This window comes from Sapajus apella, unplaced genomic scaffold, assembly GCF_009761245.1.
Source record: "Sapajus apella isolate SASKATOON/1434 unplaced genomic scaffold, GSC_monkey_1.0 scaffold193, whole genome shotgun sequence".
In the NCBI taxonomy this organism is placed as follows: Eukaryota; Metazoa; Chordata; class Mammalia; order Primates; family Cebidae; genus Sapajus; species Sapajus apella.
This window is the reverse complement of record NW_022437133.1, coordinates 914,114-934,336: the sequence shown is the minus strand read 5'-3', so window position 1 is coordinate 934,336 and position 20,223 is coordinate 914,114. Positions and strand designations below refer to the sequence as shown.

The following is a 20,223-nucleotide window of genomic DNA, read 5'->3' as shown; positions in this document are numbered from 1 at the left end:
CACTTTCCTTCAAAAAATCCAAATTGCTCACTTATAAGCAAGGCACGATTACAAACATGACTAAGTTACTGCCCCAAATGAACTCTTGGTCCAGTGGAAAAATCAGAACGTAAAATCACAATACAGGTAGTATGTTCTATAATTATGTCACATTCAACATACTATGAGAGTAGAATGAAGGACGCTATTAACTATGGCCAGGAAAGGAGTCCTATAACTGGTATATTTAAAGTAACTACTTTCTTAAGAAAAAAAAGTGTGATCTAAACAGAATAGCACATATAAAGGCATAGTCTAGCGTATAAAAGTGAATAGTATAGTAGCAAAATTAATGGCTTGCGAATGAGGTTTAGGGGCTAATTATCTTGAGGCCAGGTTATGGCTGACTTTGTGTCATACTAAGGGGTTTGGACTTCCTAGAAGATTAGCGCTTGATTAAAGTCACAACATCCAGAAGAGAAATAATTTCTTTTTATTTGCTTCTGTGTTTTCATTATTTATTTAGCCTTATACTGAGGGTGGAAACTGGGATCCTGAAAGTGTTTCCTTCGAGAATATTCCCCACCCACTGGCAGGCCCTAGGCTTTGTCTTTACTGCGTCCAGGTAGCTGCCAAAGTGTAAGTTTATGTTCTCTAGGATTTAGCAGTCTAAAAGTCAGGTTTGTTGCTCAATTCTCAGAATTCTAGCTCTCAATTCATTTATTGTTTAAGACAGGCTCTGGCTCCGTCAGCCAGGCTGTAGTAATGCAGTGGCGTGCTCTCAGCTCACTCCAACCTCCACCTCCTGGGCTCACATAGTCTTCCCATCTCAGCCTCCAGTAGGTGGGACTACAGGCATGCACTACCACGCCTGGCTAAGTGTTGTATTGTTTTTGGTGGAGATGGGATTTCACCATGCTGCCCAGGCTGGTCTCAAAGTCTTAGGCTCAAGCAATTCACCTTCAGCCTCCCAGAGTGCTAGGATTATAGGCCTAAGCCACTGGCCCTGGCCCATTTCACTTTATTTTTTAGAATCTTTACAAATTCCTCATTTTCATGTGGGCTCACCAGTGTGTTTATAAAAATGTTCATAATTTTTCAGCATTTTTAGTTTTTTTATTAAAAGGGTTGTTTAGGCCATCTAATCTGCCATGTTACTGGGAAGATTAAGATAATTTTAACTGATTTTCTCAAAAGCATTAGCAGATGGAAGTTAAAACAGCCAAGAAGTGACATATATCCATCTTGTTTAGAGTAAAACAGTTATCTCTTGGGCCCACAAGCTTGTAGGCTCTGTCAAATTGCAGGATGTTATGGCCATCTAATGCTATTTAACACACCACCCCAAACTTAGTGGCTTAAAACAACAATTTTATTAGGCCAACACATTCTGTGGGTCAGGAACTTGGATGGGTACAACAGGGATAAGCACACAGGGATATCATCTGAATGTCCCCTCCAAATCTCATGTTGAGATGTAATCCCCAGTGCTGGAGATGGGGCCTGGTGGGAGGTATTTGGGTGATGGGGGCGGATCCCTCATGGCTTGGTGCTGTCCTTGCAATAGTGAATGAGTAGTCCTGAGATCTGGTTGTTTACATGTGTGGCACCTTCCGGCTCCCAACCCCTCCAACTCTGTTTTGTTCCTGCTTTCACCATGCAAAGTGCAAGCTCCTACTTCACCTTCCACAGTGAGTGAAAGCTCCCTAAGAGGCCTCCCCAGTAGCCAAGTAGATGCCAGTGCCTTGCTTCCTATACAGCCCACAGAACCAAGAGCCAATTAAACCTCTTTTCTTTATAAATTACCCAGTCTCAGGTATTTCTTTATAGCAGTGCAAAATGACCTAACACAGCTCATTTCTGGTTCCCTATTGCCGGATCCTCAATTGGGAAGACTGTATCTGGCACCCAGATTGGCACCTGTGGCTAAGCTCAGCTGGGACTGTTGGCCAGAGTCCCCACATGTAGGCTGTCTTTCTGCTTGGACTTCTTCACAACATGGTGGCCTTGGGACAACCAGGCTTTTTACACCTCATTTCAGGGCTCCAAGAGTGTCCCAGTGAACAAGACAGAAGCTTCATGGCCTATTTTTTTAAAAGACAGTTTTTAAAACAAAAAACTTTTGCCCAGGCTGGAGTGCAATGGTGCAATCTCGGCTCACTGCAACCTCTGCCTCCCGAGTTCAAGCAATTCTTCTGCCTCAGCCTCCCAAGTAGCTGGGAGTACAGGCATGTGTGACCACGCCCAGCTAATTTCTCCATGTTGGTCAGGCTGGTCTTCAATTCCCGACTTCAGGTAATCTGCCTGCCTCAGTCTCCCAAAGTGTTGGGATTATAGGCATGAGCCACTGTGCCTAGCCACTTCATGGCCTTTTATGACCTAACCTCAAAAATCAGTAGTGTCACTTCTGCTGTACTCTACTGGTTAAAGTAGTCCTTAGCCTACCCAAGTCCAGCAGGAGGCACCGTAGAGCCCACCTCTCAAAGGGAAGTACAATTGTCCCTTGATGCTCTTGGGGGATTAGTTCCAGAACCCCTTGCAAATCCATGGATGCACAAAACCCTGATATAAAATGGCATGGTATTTGCATATAACCTACACATATCCTCCAGTATACTTTAAATCATCTCTAGATTACTTATAATATTTAATACAATGTAGATACTATGTAAATCATTGCTATACTTCACTGTTTTTTAATATTAATTTTTATTATTGCATTTCTTTTTTTTTTTTTTTCAAATATTTTTGATCTGTACTTGGTTGAGTCTTCAGATGTGGAACCTGCAGATATGGGGGGCTGACTATGTCAAATAATTTGTGGCCATTAAAAAAAAAAGACTGCCCTGTAGGATTTCAGCCTTCCTCTTTTACAAAAGTTTCTCTGGGAAAGAAGTGGGGTGCAGGGGAGTGGAGTGTAGAAGAGAAGGATCACTTGTAATGAGAGATTCTGCTGAAGCTTTTCAGTGTCTGTATTTCAGTGGGGACTTTTGCTGTGCTTCATTGTTTTGCCTCTGTTCTCACCTCCTGAATTGCTGCCTGAGCTGCTGCAGGTTGCTTCTTCCATCAAGCTCTACTCCTTCTTGGATGCGTTTTGCAGTTCCAGGACTCATCTTCCTGGCTACCCTTTGACCTTGATTCTCAGAGCATCTTTCTCTTTGCTTTTGCTACTTGGTACTCATTAACCAGCTCTCCAACTTCCCCCATCTCTTTCTCTGAAGAAAGTGTCTAAAAGCAGGTGGTGTTTTTAGATGTGGTAACTTAATAGAATGGCATGGGTCCTTAGTGATAAGTATTTTCAGTTTTACCACTTGGTCTATGAGGGAGGACACGGCTGATCGCCTAGCAAAGAATTTGGGTACTTAGTGGTAATATTCTTTGTTTTATACCACACTACCAGCTCTTATTCCTGAGGTGCATGTGTGTCATCTGGAAGCTGGGTGGTTGAGATGGAAGAGACATATTCAGGCACAATCTCACACTGTATCTGAAAATGTTGTTTCTTCTGATACTTAGATCTGATTCCAGAGCAGACTGGCTCTTCACCTCTGTGTTTTTGTTTAATATCTTTGTGCAAATTGGCTACCATTAGGCATCTTTAGTCCACCAGAAATGACTGTATATATCTAAGCGCTATTTGTCAGACAGTTCCTGTTTTTATCATGGAGTCCTTAGAGGGTGTGGATGATGGTTCTCTACCATCCCATGTTAGTTAAGGAAGCTCTGTTTGCCAAAGCACACAGAAGATGTCTAGAACTCTCTGCACTTCAATTCTGCCTTACAAAAGCACCAGCCAGTCACCAACATTTTTCTTTCTTATAATTAGTTCTTAAAGCTTCTTTAGCTCTTTAGACTAGGATCAGCCATCTTCTTCAGGGTAGTGTGATTTAGAGAGATGCTCTTACTGTTTGCTTTTCCTGTAGATGAACTAGTTTATCAATATTGTTCTTAAAATCTGATGAATCCTTTCTTTCCATCTTCCATGGTAATAGATTTTTAGTGAGGCACAAGAATAAACACCACATTTCTAGGCCAGGTGCAGTGGCTCATGCCTATAATCCCAGCACTTTGGGAGACTGAGGTGGGAGGATCGCTTGAGGCCAAAAGTTCAAGACAAGCCCAGGCAACATAGTGAGACCCTGTCTCTGTGAAGGAAAAATTTAAAAATTAGAGGCCGGGCATGGTGGCTTATGCCTGTAATCCCAACAGGGAGGCCAAGGTGGAGGGATTTCTTGAGCCCAAGTGTTCAAGACAAGCCTGAACAACATAGTGAGACCCTGTCTCTACAAAATTAAAAAATATTAGCTGGACATGGTGGTATATGCTTGTAGTCCCAGCTATTCAGGAGGGTGAGGCAGGAGGATTGCTTGAACCCTGGAAGTCAAGACTTCAGTGAGCCAGTGTTCCCGCCACTGCACTCCAATCTAGGTGACAGCAAGACCCTGTCTCAAGAAAAAAAAAAAAATTAACTGGGCATGGTGGTGCACACCTGTAGTCCCAGCTGCAGAAGGCTGAGGCACAGGACTGCTTGAGCTTAGGGATTTGAGACTTCAGTGAGCCATGACTGCACCACTGCATTCCAGCTTGGGTGTCAGAGCAAGACCCTGTCTCAAAACAAAACAAAACTACATTTCCCTGCAGCTAGATGTGATTGTGTTTTGGTAAATGGGAGGTAAGTGAATGGGTTGTATAGCACCTTATAACAACCTTCCTTAAAAGACAGCTGGCTTGGAATAAGGAGTGTTGATACACATGACAACTCGGATGGCTCTCAAGGACTTTTAACACTGAGTGAAAGAATCCAGTCTTAAAAGGTTAAAAACTGTATCATTCTATTTATTTGACATTCAGGAAAAGGCATAACTATAGGGACTATAGGGACAGGTAACAGAGCAGTGGTCACGGGTTGAGGTGGAAGAGGCATCTGACTGCAAAGGAGCAATAAAAGGAATGTTGAAGGTGATAGAGAGCCTATAGGCTCGTCAGGACGAGCTCCACCAACAGTGCTTTGAGATCAAATGGCACACAAGAGCACTGGGTAGGAGAGAAAATATTCCTGGGTAATAAATGTGCATTGTAAAGGACCACTGGATCAAGATCTGTCCCAAAGGACAGAATGTAAGAGTGGGGAATTTCAGACACTGTAGCAGGCCCACAGGATGGGCATCACGGAAAGACGGTGCCCCTCAAGCTCATCTGAAGTAGTTCCATCTCTAGTTTTGTTGAGCCATCAATAAGATGAAAATCTTTTCTCATTTATGCGGCCTTTACCTTTTTGGTTCAGAGAACTGAAGATGGAAAAGCTCCTGTACAAGCCATGGTTCCAAGACAGTGTCCCCTTGCATGGAAGAGGGCTTACTTGCCACCAGAAGTTCTGGCAGAAAAGTGAAACAGAGACTGTAAAAAGCAGGAAAGGAGAATGGCCTCTTTGCTTTGATTTTGTAAGTTATTTTGTCCTGAACTCCTAAATTCGGTTGATAAACCAATCTCTCTGTCCACACAACTTGCCCTTCTCTGGCTAAGGACTGCCTCCAGAAAACCACCCTTTTAATACTCAGACTGCGTCTTAGGCATTAGTGCTGCTATAACAGAGTATCTTAAACTGGGTAATTTGTAAACAATACAAATTTGTTGCTCGCAGTTCTGGAGGCTGGGAAATCCAGTATCAACATGACAGCTGATTCAGGGGCTGGTGAGGGTCCCTTTCTCATAGATGTCATGTTTTGTGTCCTCACATGGCAGCAAGGGCAAAGGGGGCTAAGGCCTGTTTTTATTTATTTATGTTTATTATTATTATTTTTTGAGGCAGAGTTTTGCTCTGTCGCCCAGGCTGGAGTGCAGTGGTGAATCTCAGCTCACTGCAACCTCTGCCTCCTGGGTTCAAGCAATTCTGCTGCTGCAGCCTCCCAAGTAGCTGGGACTATAGGCGCCTGCCACCACTCCTGGCTAATTTTTTGTATTTTTAGGAGAGACAGGGTTTCACCATGTTGGCCAGGATGGTCTCGAACTCCTGACCTCAAGTGATCTGCCCTCCTCGGCCTCCCAAAGTGCTGGGATTACAGGTGTGAACCACTGTCTGAGGCCTGTTTTTAAAGGGCACTAATCTCATTCGTGAGGGCAGAGTCTTCTAAAGGCTCCACCTCTTAATACCATCACCTTGGAAGTTAGGTTTCAACATATGAATCTGAGTGGGACACATACATTCAGACCATAGCAGACCGTTTCTCCATTTCTTTTGGGTCCTAAATGATATTTGTTTGGGCATCCGAAGTCCTCTCTTGCTCTCCATCACCCTTCGCTGAATTCAGGGGAAGTTTTAGAAAGGCAAGAGGCACATGGCAGCCTGTAGAAGCGGTATCTAGCACTGAGCACCCAGTATCTCCTAGGCTTGCTGGGAGAACCTCCTGGAAATCCTCACAGGGCAGATCCAGGGTAGGGCCGCGGCTTCTGTTGGACAGCCCTACATTGAGATATGCGGGCAGGGTATGGTGGCTCACGCCTGTAGCCGCAACACTTTGGGAGGCCGAAGCAGGCAGATCACCTGAGGTCAGGCGTTCAAGACCAGCCTGGCTAACATAGTGAAACCCCGTCTCCACTAAAAATACAAAAAATTAGCTGGCCGTGGTGGTGGGCAACTGTAATTCCAGCTACCAGGGAGGCTGAGACACGAGAATTGCTTGTACCTAGGAGGTGGAGGTTGTAGTGAGCCGAGATCGCGCCACCACACTCCAACCTGGGCGACAGAGACTATCTCAAAAAAAAAAAAAAAAAAAGAGAGAGAGATGGAGCTCAGCTACCAAAGACACGCGCAAGAGGGGAAATGCTTCCAGGTCCTGGCCCCTGGGGTACAGCCTGGTGAAATCTCGCACTTGGCAGGAGCGCACGGCCCCTCCCAGTGGAGGTGGTACAGGCGCCCGCGAGCCCCGCCTCTCCGGCCTCGTTGCCCAGTCCCCGGCGCTACCTTTGCAGGGTCCCGGCGGCGGCCGCGTCTGCGCAAGCTCGGGACGGCCTCGGGAGGCGGGGTTGGCGCAGAGTGGGGCTTGGCCCTTGCGGGTTCAAAGATTGCGGGCGCGCACATCTGCGCTGGGCTCTCGTCCCCGCCCGTTACAGAGCTGGACGTGTCCCTCCGGGTGCCCCCCGCTAGAGACTATGCAGGCCGGAGCTGGGGGGGGGGGGCAGCGGGGCGAGCCGAGCTGGCAGGCCCAATCCCTGCCCCTGTGAGGCTCTCACCGAATCCCTGCTGTCTCCGGGCCGCTGAGGAGCTCTGGGCCCCAAGCGTCGCGGGCGTGGCTGTGGCCGCATCTCCTGGTGGTCTGAGTCCCCTGCGCGTGTAGATCCACGTGGGAGCTGGGTTCCAGAGCCTCGTCCTGAGGAGGAGGGCTGCAGAGCCGAGCCGTGGGGAGGAGCACGGGGGAAGAGCACGGCCCCGGGCAGCAGCGCGCCGCTCCCGGAGCATCGGGTTTGTCGGCCCTGCAGGTCTGCTGGCCCCGCCGCGCCTAGTGGGGATGCCCCGTGTCCCCCAGGCGGCCCCAGCCTGCGCCCCGCTACCTGAACCCTCGGGAGGACCTCAGGGCTGTGAACGAAAGACAGAGATTTGGACCTAGTGAAAGGACACCGCTCCTTAGCCCCAGCTATGGACTCCACAGCATCAGGTTTGGCTCTGGAGCGTGCCGAGGGCCAAGATCCCTCCTGGGGAGCTAGTACGGGGCGGATATCAGGAGGAGCCTAGGAAGAAGCCGGGGAATCCCGCTGAGGAGGAAGGCTGTACTGCCCTGTGGCGATATCTAACCTTCCAGACCCAGGAGGCTGAAGCAGCAGTCTCCTGGGTCTGGCAGGGATCTCTAGATGACCGTCGCAGAGGTGGAGGGGTTGGCCACGGAAAATTGTCCCAATGGCCAGAGGAGGGAGAGGAGCGCAGGAGGGGATCTGATCTCTTCCTGCTGCGGCAATGAGAGAGCAAGCAAACCTGAGGGAGTGGCCCTTGGCCAGGGATCAGAGAACAGTAGGGCCATTTGGAGCCTTGTCATCCACCTCCTTAATCACCTCAGTAATAAGGTTCTTCCAGCCCTTCTGGCTCAGCGATGTACAACGTCAGCAGTGTACATGGTGGGCACCTCCTGTGAGCCCCGTCCCCCAGTAGTGTTGGGGATAGAGCAATCCAGGTGACCCAGGAGGTTTTAAGCCATTCCTAAGTTTAGAACATCCTATCTTTCACCAGGTGGGCGTTTTAATCCGACTGTTCATCCTTCAGTACACATGCTCAAGGACACAGAACTGGCCGGTGGAAGAACTGGGCCTCCCACCCCTTCTTTTTTCCTTTATAACCTTGCTAATCAGTGTGGCTCCGGAACCAGCAGAGGCATTGCCTAGAAGCTTTCTAGAATTGCAGATTCTTGGGTCCCACACCCCCCTCAACCAGGGTCTTAGCAAGTCTTGAGCCAGAGTTCAACAAGATCCTCAGGGATCCACATGCACATGAACCTGGAGGAGTGCTGAACTATGCTATGCTGCCTGCTTACATCCACGTTGTTATTAGCCTTTACTTCTCTGGCATGATTTGGGTTCTTTTTTTTGGCTTGTTTTAAGGCTTTACAAGCAGTATAATACAAAGCTTTATAACGGAGGAGCTCTCAAGTGTGCTGCAGAGACCTAACAGCGCTCGGGAACACGAGGGGCAGCTTGTCAGGAAGAGCTGCCCTCTAAGCTGGGTTCCCTAGGATGAGGGGAGAGGTGTAGCTTCCTCCCCTTAAAGCCTCATAATCCCCTATGGCCTTGCCTTGAGTCTTGTTGTGTAGTTGTTAACCCGTAGGCTAGATTTAAAGTATCTTTAAGGTATTTTCCATATTTGTATTTCCAAAAGTCCTAGGAGAAGATCTGCCTGCATACAGTGTGCCCAGCAAATAACTTCAGTGGTGTGACCAGACTGGTCACACTTTACCCACCTGTAGACTGAAGTGGGCCTGTGTACATGGGCACTTCTCTCAATGTTTGAAGGCTAGAAGCTACCTCTCAGCTCCCTTTGATCCACTGATGTCTTCAGGACCACGGAGGTGACATGCAGAGCTGTGCAGGGTCTCAGGCTTGGGGAGTCTGAGAGCTGTGTGTGCCAGCAGGGTCAGCTTCCCATATGGCTCCTTCTACCTTCCCAGCTTCCTCTTCTCAGGACCCTGCTCTTCCTCCAGAGAGATTCCTGGGAGAAAAGGGAACAACCAATTCATTCCTGAAAGCCAGGCCTCAGGTGAGTTGTATTCTTAATTTTTCCTCAAATGGCTGAACCGTGGTTAGCTTTGCCTGCTTTTCACCAAAAAGTAGCCTCTTTGTTCACTAAGGGAACTGACCCAATGCCATTTCTTCAGGAGGCTGAGCCCATCCAAGTGAATAATGGCTCCCTGCCCCTGCCCGGGGTGTTCTCTTCTTTCTATGCACCCACTCGGATTGTTTGGGCGTACTCTGGCGTATTTCTGGAAATGGCACTGTAGTGACCACCAGGTAATATGACAGCCCTGGCCTTGAAGAAGTGTCACACCCACATTGGGAGAGGACCCTGACACCCAAGCGGCAGCCACTAGTAACAGGATGTGCATGGTTTGATGGCAAATGGAGTGGCACAGACAGGCCTTTCCATCAGGGTTCACGAAAAGGAGAATCAGCCTGTTCTGAAGAGGTTGGGAAAGCTCGTGGAGAACTGGGGACAAGAGGGTTCTGAGGATATGGGCAGGTGGGCAGGCCATTTGAGGCTGGGTCCTTGTTCAGATGTTTTCTCCCTGGATTAGGGAGGAGCCACACTGTACTATTTACAGGCTGTGTGGCCTTAGACCAGTCACCTAACCTCTCTATGCATTGGTTTGCCACCTGTAACATGAAGACTATAATAATGTTAATGATGATGAAAATAATTATCATTTATAGAGAACAAAACCTGTATCAGGAACTATTCTCTACAATTTACATATACTAATTCATTTTGTCTCTAAAACATTCCTGTAAAATGGTTACCAGTTTGAAGAATAGTAACCAAAACATGGAGAGGTAAACTGAAGAAATCAAGGCACAGAGAGAGAAAGTAACTTTTTTGTGGTTATCTAGGTAGTGAGGAAGGGACCCCAGTTTCACATCCAGGCTGTCTAGCTCCGAGATCTTAATGATGCAGTCATACAACCGCCTCATATGGTTGTTAGAGTCTGCTGGAAAATGGTAACTGCCTAATCCTTGTCGGCATCAGGGATCATGGTGACTAGCCCTCAAGGGGGATTCAGATTTGGCTTTAGTGAGCTGGATGTGGAGGTCTGCAAATGGCAGCCTGCAGTGTTTCCTGACCTCCGGGGTGGGTGTGGGATTCAGGCTTGATGATAGACACTGATATTTAACTTTCAAGCCAAAAGGAAAGGAACCCCTTCCAGTAAGGAATTCTCCCAAGTAATCAGTAGAGTCATATATAGCATTTAAATCTTTTTGGCCCTGATGTACATCATTCAGGAGGGTTCAGTGTGGTAACAACAGCCCCACATCTCAATGGTTTCCAGTTAGAAAGAGTGTCTTTCTTCTTTCTGCTGTCTTTATTAGTAGCAGACTGACTGTGACTCTGCTCCACACCCTATTCTCTCTGGGTTTCAGGCTGAAGGGTCAACCCCCTCTGGGGTATGCTGTTTTTGTATTAGAGGGAAAGAGCAGTGTCAGAACCAGGGGATGGCTCTTTGGGCTTCAGCTCAGAAGTGGCATGTGTGGCTTCTCCTTATAACCCATTGGCTGATGCAGGTCCCGTGGCCAAGCCTAGTGTTAATGAAGTGGGAATTATCAGCCTCCTAGAGTGAGGATCCCAAATGGAAGGGCAGGGATTATGTTAAGCAAATAATTCATCTATCACTGTGATTTTCTTATCTGTAGATGTTCGCTTCCCTCCCTCCTGCACACAAAATGCCCCCCACGAGAATTAACCCAAGAGCCCCATCCAGTCAGAGCATCATGATTAAAGTTCTGGATGGCACGATAGTCTGGATAGAGATCCTGTGGGTCTGGAGACCTATAAACTAAAAGGACAGTTACCTGAATCTGTATGTCCAACTTACATTGAGCAATGGGGATAGGATGCCATGGTAAACACTCCTTTGCAGAAAGGAGGAGCCAGTCCCAGGTCCCACAACAGTCATGAAATTCTACTGGACAGACGCTGTGAGAACCCTTGATCTTGGGAGTTGGGAAGTCTCTAGATTATGCCCTGGTTCTGTTCCCTGGGTGGAGCTCTCCAGCCTAGTGTTTTCCTTGACTGTTAGCTTTGCCCTTGGGAAGTTCCTTCCTTTTGATACCTCCTTGATGGCATGTGAAGATGATGCTGGAGAATAAACTTTCTTGGGGGCAAAGCAGCTTTTTCATCCTGCTGGAGTAGGTTGGTAACCCAGGATTGTTTTCAGTGCAACTCTCAAAAACATAATCAGCTTTTTATGTATTTGCTTCCAGATGGCTCCATGTGTCAGTGGTTTGACCCACAATTCTTTCTGAAATATGCCTCTTTCATTGTGGTGCTTTTTGGATTTCCTTAGGAAGCCCATACTTTTTTCACTCTGAACAATTTACTGGGAGCCGTTTGAAATGACTGGGAGATTTACTGGGGGCTTTTTGAAATTATTCGGAGTTTTAAACAAAAGGTTTGACAACCACATCCATGATTTGGTCCCTGATAATGGGCTGAGTTTTAATTAGCTGTTGTCATGCAGAAGCTTGTGTATATTGTCTTTGGCCAGTTGGAAATGAGAATTGGTTGTTTCCAACCCTGCAAGTCCTAGCATTTCTGTACATTTCCTGTCGCCTTCCATTTTTGTCTTGCAAACCACAAACCCTTAAGCTCATTTTTTCTTGTAATATTTTGTCAAATGCAGCCAATAACAGCCAACTCACACTACTAATGTTATGTTTCCAGCCTCTTCTCATAACATCAGAAGCTCGTGCTTTCATTGTTCATCTTTCAAGTTATTGAAGGCAATAGTTTCATCCAACAGTTCACCACCAAATTACATGGGTTGCCACCTTGCCAGTAAGTTTCCTTACTGCCTGGCCTGGAAGACAGTGTCATCTATTTTTGGCTTTTTGTTATGGCAGAGCTCCACTTTGAGTACCAGTTTTTTAATGAGTCAGTGTAGGCTAGTTATGCCATGATAACAACAGCAAACCCTCCGAGACTTATACCACGAAAGGTTCCCTCTTGCCTGTGTTACATGACAGCTGTGGCTTTGCCCACATCTTCCCTCAGATAATTTGCCATTCTCAAGGCAGACAGAAAAGGACAATTGCAGAACCCCCACTAGCTCTGAAGGCTTTTGCTCACCTGTAGTTCGTGTCTTTCACATTCAGTTTGAGAAAGCAGATGACATAGCCTCACCTGGGCAGAAGCTTAATTCTTTAGGGAGGGCCAGTGGATATTTTGGACAAATAACCTATCACAAGATGTCACTGTAATTTTTCATGTTTGATTATTTTGGATGATTTTTATATTATAAAATTGTTATTTCAGCTTTTCTATGTAATCTGTATCTAAAAGGGATTTGACTTTTAAATACTTTGGTGTAACAGTAGCAGGAATTTATAGTAGTGTTTCACCTAATCTGCTTTTTAGTGCATTGCCATACAATATAAGCCAAATGGGAGGTGTTCTAATTACTGAGATTGAAGGTGACAGGATAGTTCTGGCCAGGATAGAATGATTATGCCTTATAATAGTGACCTGGGATCCAGGGTCTCACACTCAGCTTTATAAACTTAGGAACTGAGTAATGATTAGGCTTTGAGGGAAAGGATCACGCTAGTCAAACTCACAAAACTTATTGTTTCATCATAAAGCCACTTGATTTACTTTTGCTGAACTGTGTGCTGGCAGGCAGGTGGGGGATAAATTTTCATAAGCCCTAGATTACTTGAATTGGCCTAATTGTTGCTAAAATCATAGGTTACAAGTTTCAAAAATGCTTTATTAGAAGACTGTTGATCCTTTTGCTTTTGAGAATGCAAAACATATTCATCTGTTAATTCTAATTGATTCCAAATAAATGTAACTAGATTGAGAATAAAACCTTTTGACAAATGAGGAAATGTATTATGTTTACCACTGCCTAAGAAGAACGTCTCCATAGGCCTGATTCACCTGAGACCATGATTATATTTCCTAGCAGTTTCACATTGATAGGCATACAAGTGGAGGCTGGGTGGGATACCAAGTAGTAAGGATGATACAATCCCTGGAGCAGCTTAAAGTATTTTTGAGACAACAAAACCCACAACTCTGTGGGCACTGGGATAGCTACTGGGCACTCAGAATCCCTTCTTGCACATCCTGAGGTTCTCCTTAGACACCTGTCTGCTCTTCTCCTGAGGGCTATGAGGGTGCTCCTTCAGGGTACCAGAGTGTCTTCTGTGTTTCAGGACCTGATGACATTCGAGGATGTGGCTGTGGAATTCACACAGTGGGAGTGGGGGCAGCTGAACCCTGCTCAGAAGAACCTCTACAGGGAGGTGATGCTGGAGAACTTCAGGAACCTGACCCTCCTGGGTGAGCTCAAGGCCTCCAAAGCCCCAAGCCTTCCCAGCAGGACTTCTTGATTTCCTTGGTGTTTAAGAGCTAGCGGTATCTGGGCTGGCTGGCTGAGTTTTACCTTGGGTTTCCTTGGGAAGCCTGGAATCAGACATTTACATTCTCTTTGGGGCCCAGTGATATGGTGTTTCTGTTCCTAGTTCTAGGAAACGTCCTGCTACATATGGAGTTGAAATAGGAAGTTACCTGGCTGTGTTTCTGACTTTTCACAAAGCCTATTCTCTGGAGGCTTTCCATACCTACAGCATTTCTGAAGATGAATATCTAAAGGCTTGGCCACTGGCACACACAACCAAAATCCTTTTCTTTCTCTACCGTCAGGCCTTCTGGTATCCAAACCATATGTGATCTGCCAGTTGGAGGAAGGGGGCGAGCCCTTCATGGTGAAGAGAGAAATCTCAATAGGAGCCCACTCAGGTGAGTGAGTGAGTGAGTGAGGGCATTGCATATGATAAGACCCAGCTGGGGTGGGAGGTAGCCCTGAGCTTTTGATCAGGGAGCTGTCCTTTCAGAAGTTGAGATCACTTGGCAGGAGACTTCAACTCTGGTGTGTTGAATTTTGTAATTATTTCTGGTGTCAGAAGAGGAGATGTTCATTTTCTTTTCTAGTTTTTATCCTTTGTTTGGTACCCATCTCTGCCCATGCCTTCTGGGTTACTGATGCTATGCAGCATCACTTGATGTCTCACAGTCAATGTTAGATGGATCAACAATCATATAGGGCCAGGTAATCCTGGATCAGCAGAATTAAGGGAGTTAGTGAGGGATCAAACAGAGCAGTTGAGCATCCCAGAAATGAAGGGGTTACAGGCAAGGACAGACAGAGGATGTCAGGAAGATCCAGGTAAGGACACTTCAAGCTTGATTAAGCTGAACTTCAGCAAAAGTAGTTCCAGGAACAAAGACTCCTCCTTGACAGCTGTTGATAGCATCCCTCTGAGACCTTTGATTCTTAGGTGACTTGAGAGTACCTGGTAGGCTATATGCCTTGGAGCAGAATTCTTGACTCAAAGCTTTCCTGACAGCCATGTGTAACTCAACCACACTGGAGGTATGTGACAGTCTATGCCAGTTCATTTCCATGAGCCAGAATCTTACCCCTTGGCCAGAGTTGAAGCTCAAGAAAGTGGTGCTAAATTCCTGAGAGGATAGGCTGGGCTTTATGATAGGAACCTAGTTTATGGCAGAGAGAGAAGATGCTTATTTTCTCTGTACTGGTACTTGATCTTTTTTCCTTCCAAAATGAGATCAAGGGTCTGACATCTGGATCTAGTAATCTGTTTGTTTAACCGTGGTGTATAAGCATGGCTATGTTTCAGAATGTCCCAGGAAGCTTGTTAAACATTCAGGTTCCCAGGAACCACATAAGACCTATTGACTCAGAATCTCTGTGAGGACTGGCCTCTGGGACCACTGGTTAGGCATCAATAGTGAAGTGTGTTATTATTGTATTAATTTTCCACTGTGGCTGAAACAGAGTAGCACAAACTTGATGGCTTTAAACAACACAAACTCATTATGTCATAGTTCATAGGTCAGAAGTCTGGCATGTGTATCACATGGTTCCACCCAAGATGTCTACAGGGCTGTGTATCTTTCTGGAGTGTCCGGGCACCTTTTTTCTTTTCATTTGGGTTGTTGGCAGAACCAATACCTTGCAGTTGTAAAACCGAGGTCCTTGTTTTTTTGCTGGCAATGAACAGATGGGTGTTCCCAGCTTCTAGAGACTGCCAGATTACTTTGCTGAAAGTGCCCCTCCTCCAACTTCAAAGCCAGCAAAGGTTTACACATCTTTCTGCCCAGCCAGGATATGCTCTCTGATTTTAAGCACTCATGATTAGATTTGACCTATTTAAATAATCCAGGATAATCTTCCCATCCCGAGGTCTGTTCCCTTCACTACATCTGCAAAGTCCTTTTTGCCATGTGAGGTTAACTCTTTCACAGGTTCTGGGGGTTATGGCATGGGCATCTTTAGGGGAGAATTACTCTTCCTGTCATAATTATATACACATATTATATGTATATGTGCATAATACATAACATAGGATGTGCACTAAGGTATTAAGGGAATACTTCATGGAGGACATGAGCTTATTCCTGAAAGATATGCAAAGTCTTAAAGAAAGAGGGTGGTGAGAGGGGGTGTGGATATATGGGAAACAGGAAGGCAGCCAGTTTCTGTGCTAAAGGCACTTCCTGAAAAAGACGACAAGACATGGTAAAGTATTACAGAGCTAGAGTAAAAGATTAAGGATTTATCCTTAATAATGCTTTCCAAAAGCATTGGAGAGCCTTTGGAAGATTAAGACTGGGAAGAAACTTCAGGAAATGGGCATTTTGGAAAAGAAGAAAGTGAAGGGTTTCAGGAAACCTGGCGATAGGAAGACTGGGCAGAAGTCTGTTACAATTATATAGGCCTGAAGAAATTGTGAGAATATAGAGTCCATACCTGGGTGATTTACAATCCTATACCTGGTTTATTGATTTTTGTCCTCATCCCTTAAACTTAGTCTGTTTCCCTTGTCACTCTTCCTACCCTCCTGTCATCTTTAGTCTTTGGACTTACCTTGTGTACTGGAATCTAAACACACATCTCTCAGATTTTCTTAATCTCAAGTCATCTACTCATCATTTGTTCTTGATATAAAACCATTTTCAGACATAAGCAGTTATTGAAAAAATCCGTACATCCCCTTTAGGTATTATTTTAAAGCTTAATTTTTTTATATTCATTATAGGAGCTTGCTTTCTCTTGACACATAGGACAGGTATTACTAGAATGTCTTTTTTGTTTTTTTTTTTTAAACAGACTGGGAGAGAAGGTCTAAATCCAAGGAATCAATGCAAAGTCAGGGAATTTCCAAAGAATTATTCCAGGTAGCATCAGTAGAAAAACATATTCCAGATGGGCTACAGTTCTCGAAGTTGAAAGCAGCCTGTGGTTGTGACGGCCAGGTAGAGATGCAGCAGATAAAACAGGAGACACACCTGAAACAAATGTCAACCACTCACAAATTTGCTACCATCCTTAGCAGAAATTATGAATGGAATGGATTTGGGAGAAGCTTAGGTTTAAGATCAGTCCTTGTTAACCAACACAGAGTTTTCATGGGGGAGGGATCTTATAAATGTGATATAGAATTTGGACAGACTTCAGGGGGAAATAACTCTCAGAGAACCCATCCAGAGAAGAAATCTTGTAAATGTAATGAATGTGGGAAGTCCTTTCACTTCCAGTCAGAACTTAGGCGCCATCAGCGATGTCATACCGGAGAAAAGCCCTATGAATGTAATGAATGTGGAAGAGCCTTTGGTCATATTTCGTCCCTTATTAAACATCAAAGAACTCATACTGGAGAAAAGCCCTATGAATGCAGTGAATGTGGTAGAGCCTTCAGCCAGAGTTCATCTCTTGTTCTGCATTATAGATTTCACACTGGAGAGAAACCCTATAAATGTAATGAATGTGGACGAGCCTTTGGTCACACTTCATCCCTTATTAAGCATCAGAGGACTCATACCGGAGAAAAGCCCTATGAATGCAGGGAATGTGGGAGAACTTTCAGCCAGAGCTCTTCACTTATTGTGCATTATAGATTTCATACTGGAGAGAAACCTTACAAATGTAATAAATGTGGGAGAGCCTTCAGCCAGAGTTCATCTCTCACTCAGCATTACAGATTTCACACTGGAGAGAAACCCTACAAATGTAATGAGTGTGGAAGGGTCTTTGCTCATACTGCATCTCTTATTAAACATCAGAGAAGTCATGCTGGAAAAAAACTCCTATGAATTCAGTGAATATAGAAGGGCTTCCAGCTGGAGTGCAGTCATCACCAGTACTTAGAGAATTCATATCAGAGAGAGATCCTAAAGGTGTCATGTATATGAGAAGATCACATCTTGTTCCACATCAGGCATTAATTACTAAAGAGAATCCTATCAATGTCAAGAGAGGATGGGCTTCAGCCATATCCCCTCTCTTACCACACATCGGAGAACCCATACTAGTGAAAAACAATGTGAGTGTATTGAATGCAGGAAGGCTTTGATCAGAGGATGCACATTATACAGCATCAAACAGCTGACACTGGGGACTACCCTTATTAATGCAGTGAGTATGGCAAGCCTTCAGTTACATGTTGATTCTTTAAGAAAATCAGATAACTTGTACTGGAGAGAAATTCTGCAAGTGTGGTAAGTATGGTAAAATCTTCAATTGTATTTATTCCTTTACTAAGCATCAATAACACATACTAGAAAGAAGCCCTATGAAAGCAGAAAATAGAGGAAGGCCTTCAGTCAGAGCTCATCCTTATTAAGCATCAGAAAATTCATACTTGAGAAAAAACTGTGAATGTGGGCAATGTGGGAGAGCCTTCAGCCAAACCTCATTGCTTTATAAACCCCATAGAACTCTCCATACTAGCTAGAAACTCTGGTAATGTGATGAGTGTAGGAAAGGCTTTGGTGGATGTTCCACTTTTTTGCACATTAGAAAATTTCCCAGTTTCACTAAATTTGAAGCATGTGCTAGTGCTTCAAATTTAGTGAAACTGGGAGAACCCACTATTATAGTTCAAGCCTCAGTTTTCACCTCAAAGAGAAACCCTGGGAATGCGATGAATCTGTGGAAAGTTCCTTTCCAACCTGAGATGTATAAAACTAGAGCTGAAAAGAAGCTGAGAAATCACCTTGTCTGGGGATTTTCTGCCTGGTGGGGCCATTTGTATAACCACACTTGGGCATTGCCTCCTCATGCTGTTACTGTTGGGGCAGGGTGTCATGCATGGGTACAGAGGATGGAGGCTGAGAAAGGTAGACAGCTACCCATTATCTAGCGCAGTCATATTTTAGAATGAATGAAACTGATATTCAGAAAGCAACATGCCTTGGCCTGGTGGTCTAACTGGGCTGGGCCTCTTTCCTGTGGTTCACAACTGTAGTATGGACATTAATAGACTGAACCTTTCCTGTACAACACCTCCATGCACTTCTATGGTAACACATGTTACCTTTCTTTCTGAGGCAATGGAGTGGTCTAGGATTGAGCAAAAAACAATTTTCACTGCATCTTTATGCTAATAGATTTGGAATTTTTGAAATGAAATGAAACTTTGTTTAAACATTAAAATTACTACATTATGGGTATTATACACGATCAAAATTTCAAAAACATGATTCTAAGTGAAAGATGGCAGATGCCAGATACCACATATTTTATAGCATCATTTTAGGAAATGTCCAGAAATGGCAGATCTTCAGAAACAAAGTAACTGCAAATGTTACAAGAAATCTTTTTGGGGTTATGAAAATGTTCTAAAACTAGATGGTGGTGATGGTTGAACAATTTGGTAACTTCACTAAAATCATTGACTTGTTTACTTTAAATGGGTGAACTTTATGGTAAATTATACTTCAATAAAATTATTTTTAAAAATCAAATTTACAGGTATCCCAACCATTGCTAAACATATGTTCCATTTTGTTTGTTATTTCAAGCTATCTGTGTATTTTTGGTATCCCTTTTTCTTTTTCTTTTTTTTTTTTTTTTTGAGTTGGATTTTCGCTCTTGTTGCCCAGGCTGCAGTGCAATGGCACAATCTTGGCTCAAAGCAACCTCCGCCTCCTGGGTTCAAGAAATTCTCCTGCCTCAGCCTCCCTAGTAGCTGGGATTACAGGTGCCTGTCACCACGCCTAGCTAATTTTTTTGTATTTTTAGTAGAGATGGGATTTCACTATGTTGGCCAGGCTGGTCTCAAACCCCTTACCTCAGGTGATCCATGTGCCTCAGCCTCCCAAAGCGCTGGGATTACAGGTGTGAGCCACTGCCACTTTTTATTTTCTATAATAATTACCTTACATTTACTGGGTCTCAGAACCTTGTCAGGCTTTTTAAAATTCCTGCTGTGTTGGCTTTGTAACTCAAGTGGAGAAACTTAGACCAGGAGCTGGTATAGACCAAAGGATACTTGCCTAATAAGGATCAACTTATACCGAGGGAAGTCCTTCAAGTATTTAAAGTTTAGATGAGCAAGTTGAGCCTGGAATTCAGGGAACCAGCTCAAAGTGGGTCCATGCAGACAGGCTGGGTCTAAAAGTCCGCAAGTTCGGCCAGGGCAGGTAGGATGCACAGGAGGCATCTGGAACTGGAAGTACTTGAACAGCTGAGGTCAAGATGCTGGTTGTGGAGCCTAAAAATCATACAGAAATTTCTTCCCAAACTGCCAAGGTTTCCAGGAGCAGAAGTAGTAAATATTTTTTTGCTCCATCCCTCCCTTTTTTCCCAGTGCCCTTTTCTGTACTTACCGAGATCACTTTATACCTAGACACCTGTCACAGTTTTGTAACTGGTATTTGTCTAAAATCTGTCTCTTCCTCACATGTATCCTTGCCATGTTAACCATACTCATCAGTTTGAACCCAGTGCCCTGCCCTCCAAAAATCCTTTGCACTGCCTATAAGATAAATCCTAACCCTAGTGTTTGGTATATAATGCCTTCTTTAGGCTGCCCCAACCTCCTGCTGCTCCTGACAGGAGCCTCCATTGCACACAAATGCTCTCTTGCCTTCCCTCAGACAGGCCTCTCCACTTTTCAGCCTGTAAACCTTTACCTCAGCTGTTCCACCAGCCTGGGGCACTTTCTCCACCTACCTAAACC

At 44.9% G+C, this 20,223-nt stretch overlaps 1 protein-coding gene across 1 annotated transcript; it reads left to right on the top strand.

Moving 5' to 3' along the window:
• The first annotated feature begins 7,007 nt into the window (after window positions 1-7,007).
• Window positions 7,008-18,712, top strand: ZNF514 (zinc finger protein 514). The gene is made up of 4 exons (XM_032269483.1): window positions 7,008-9,217; window positions 13,390-13,516; window positions 13,880-13,975; window positions 16,371-18,712. The coding sequence occupies exons 1-4, from the start codon at window positions 9,107-9,109 to the stop codon at window positions 17,351-17,353; spliced, it is 1,317 nt and encodes a 438-aa protein (XP_032125374.1). The 5' UTR covers window positions 7,008-9,106; the 3' UTR covers window positions 17,354-18,712.
• Window positions 18,713-20,223: the final 1,511 nt, after the last annotated feature.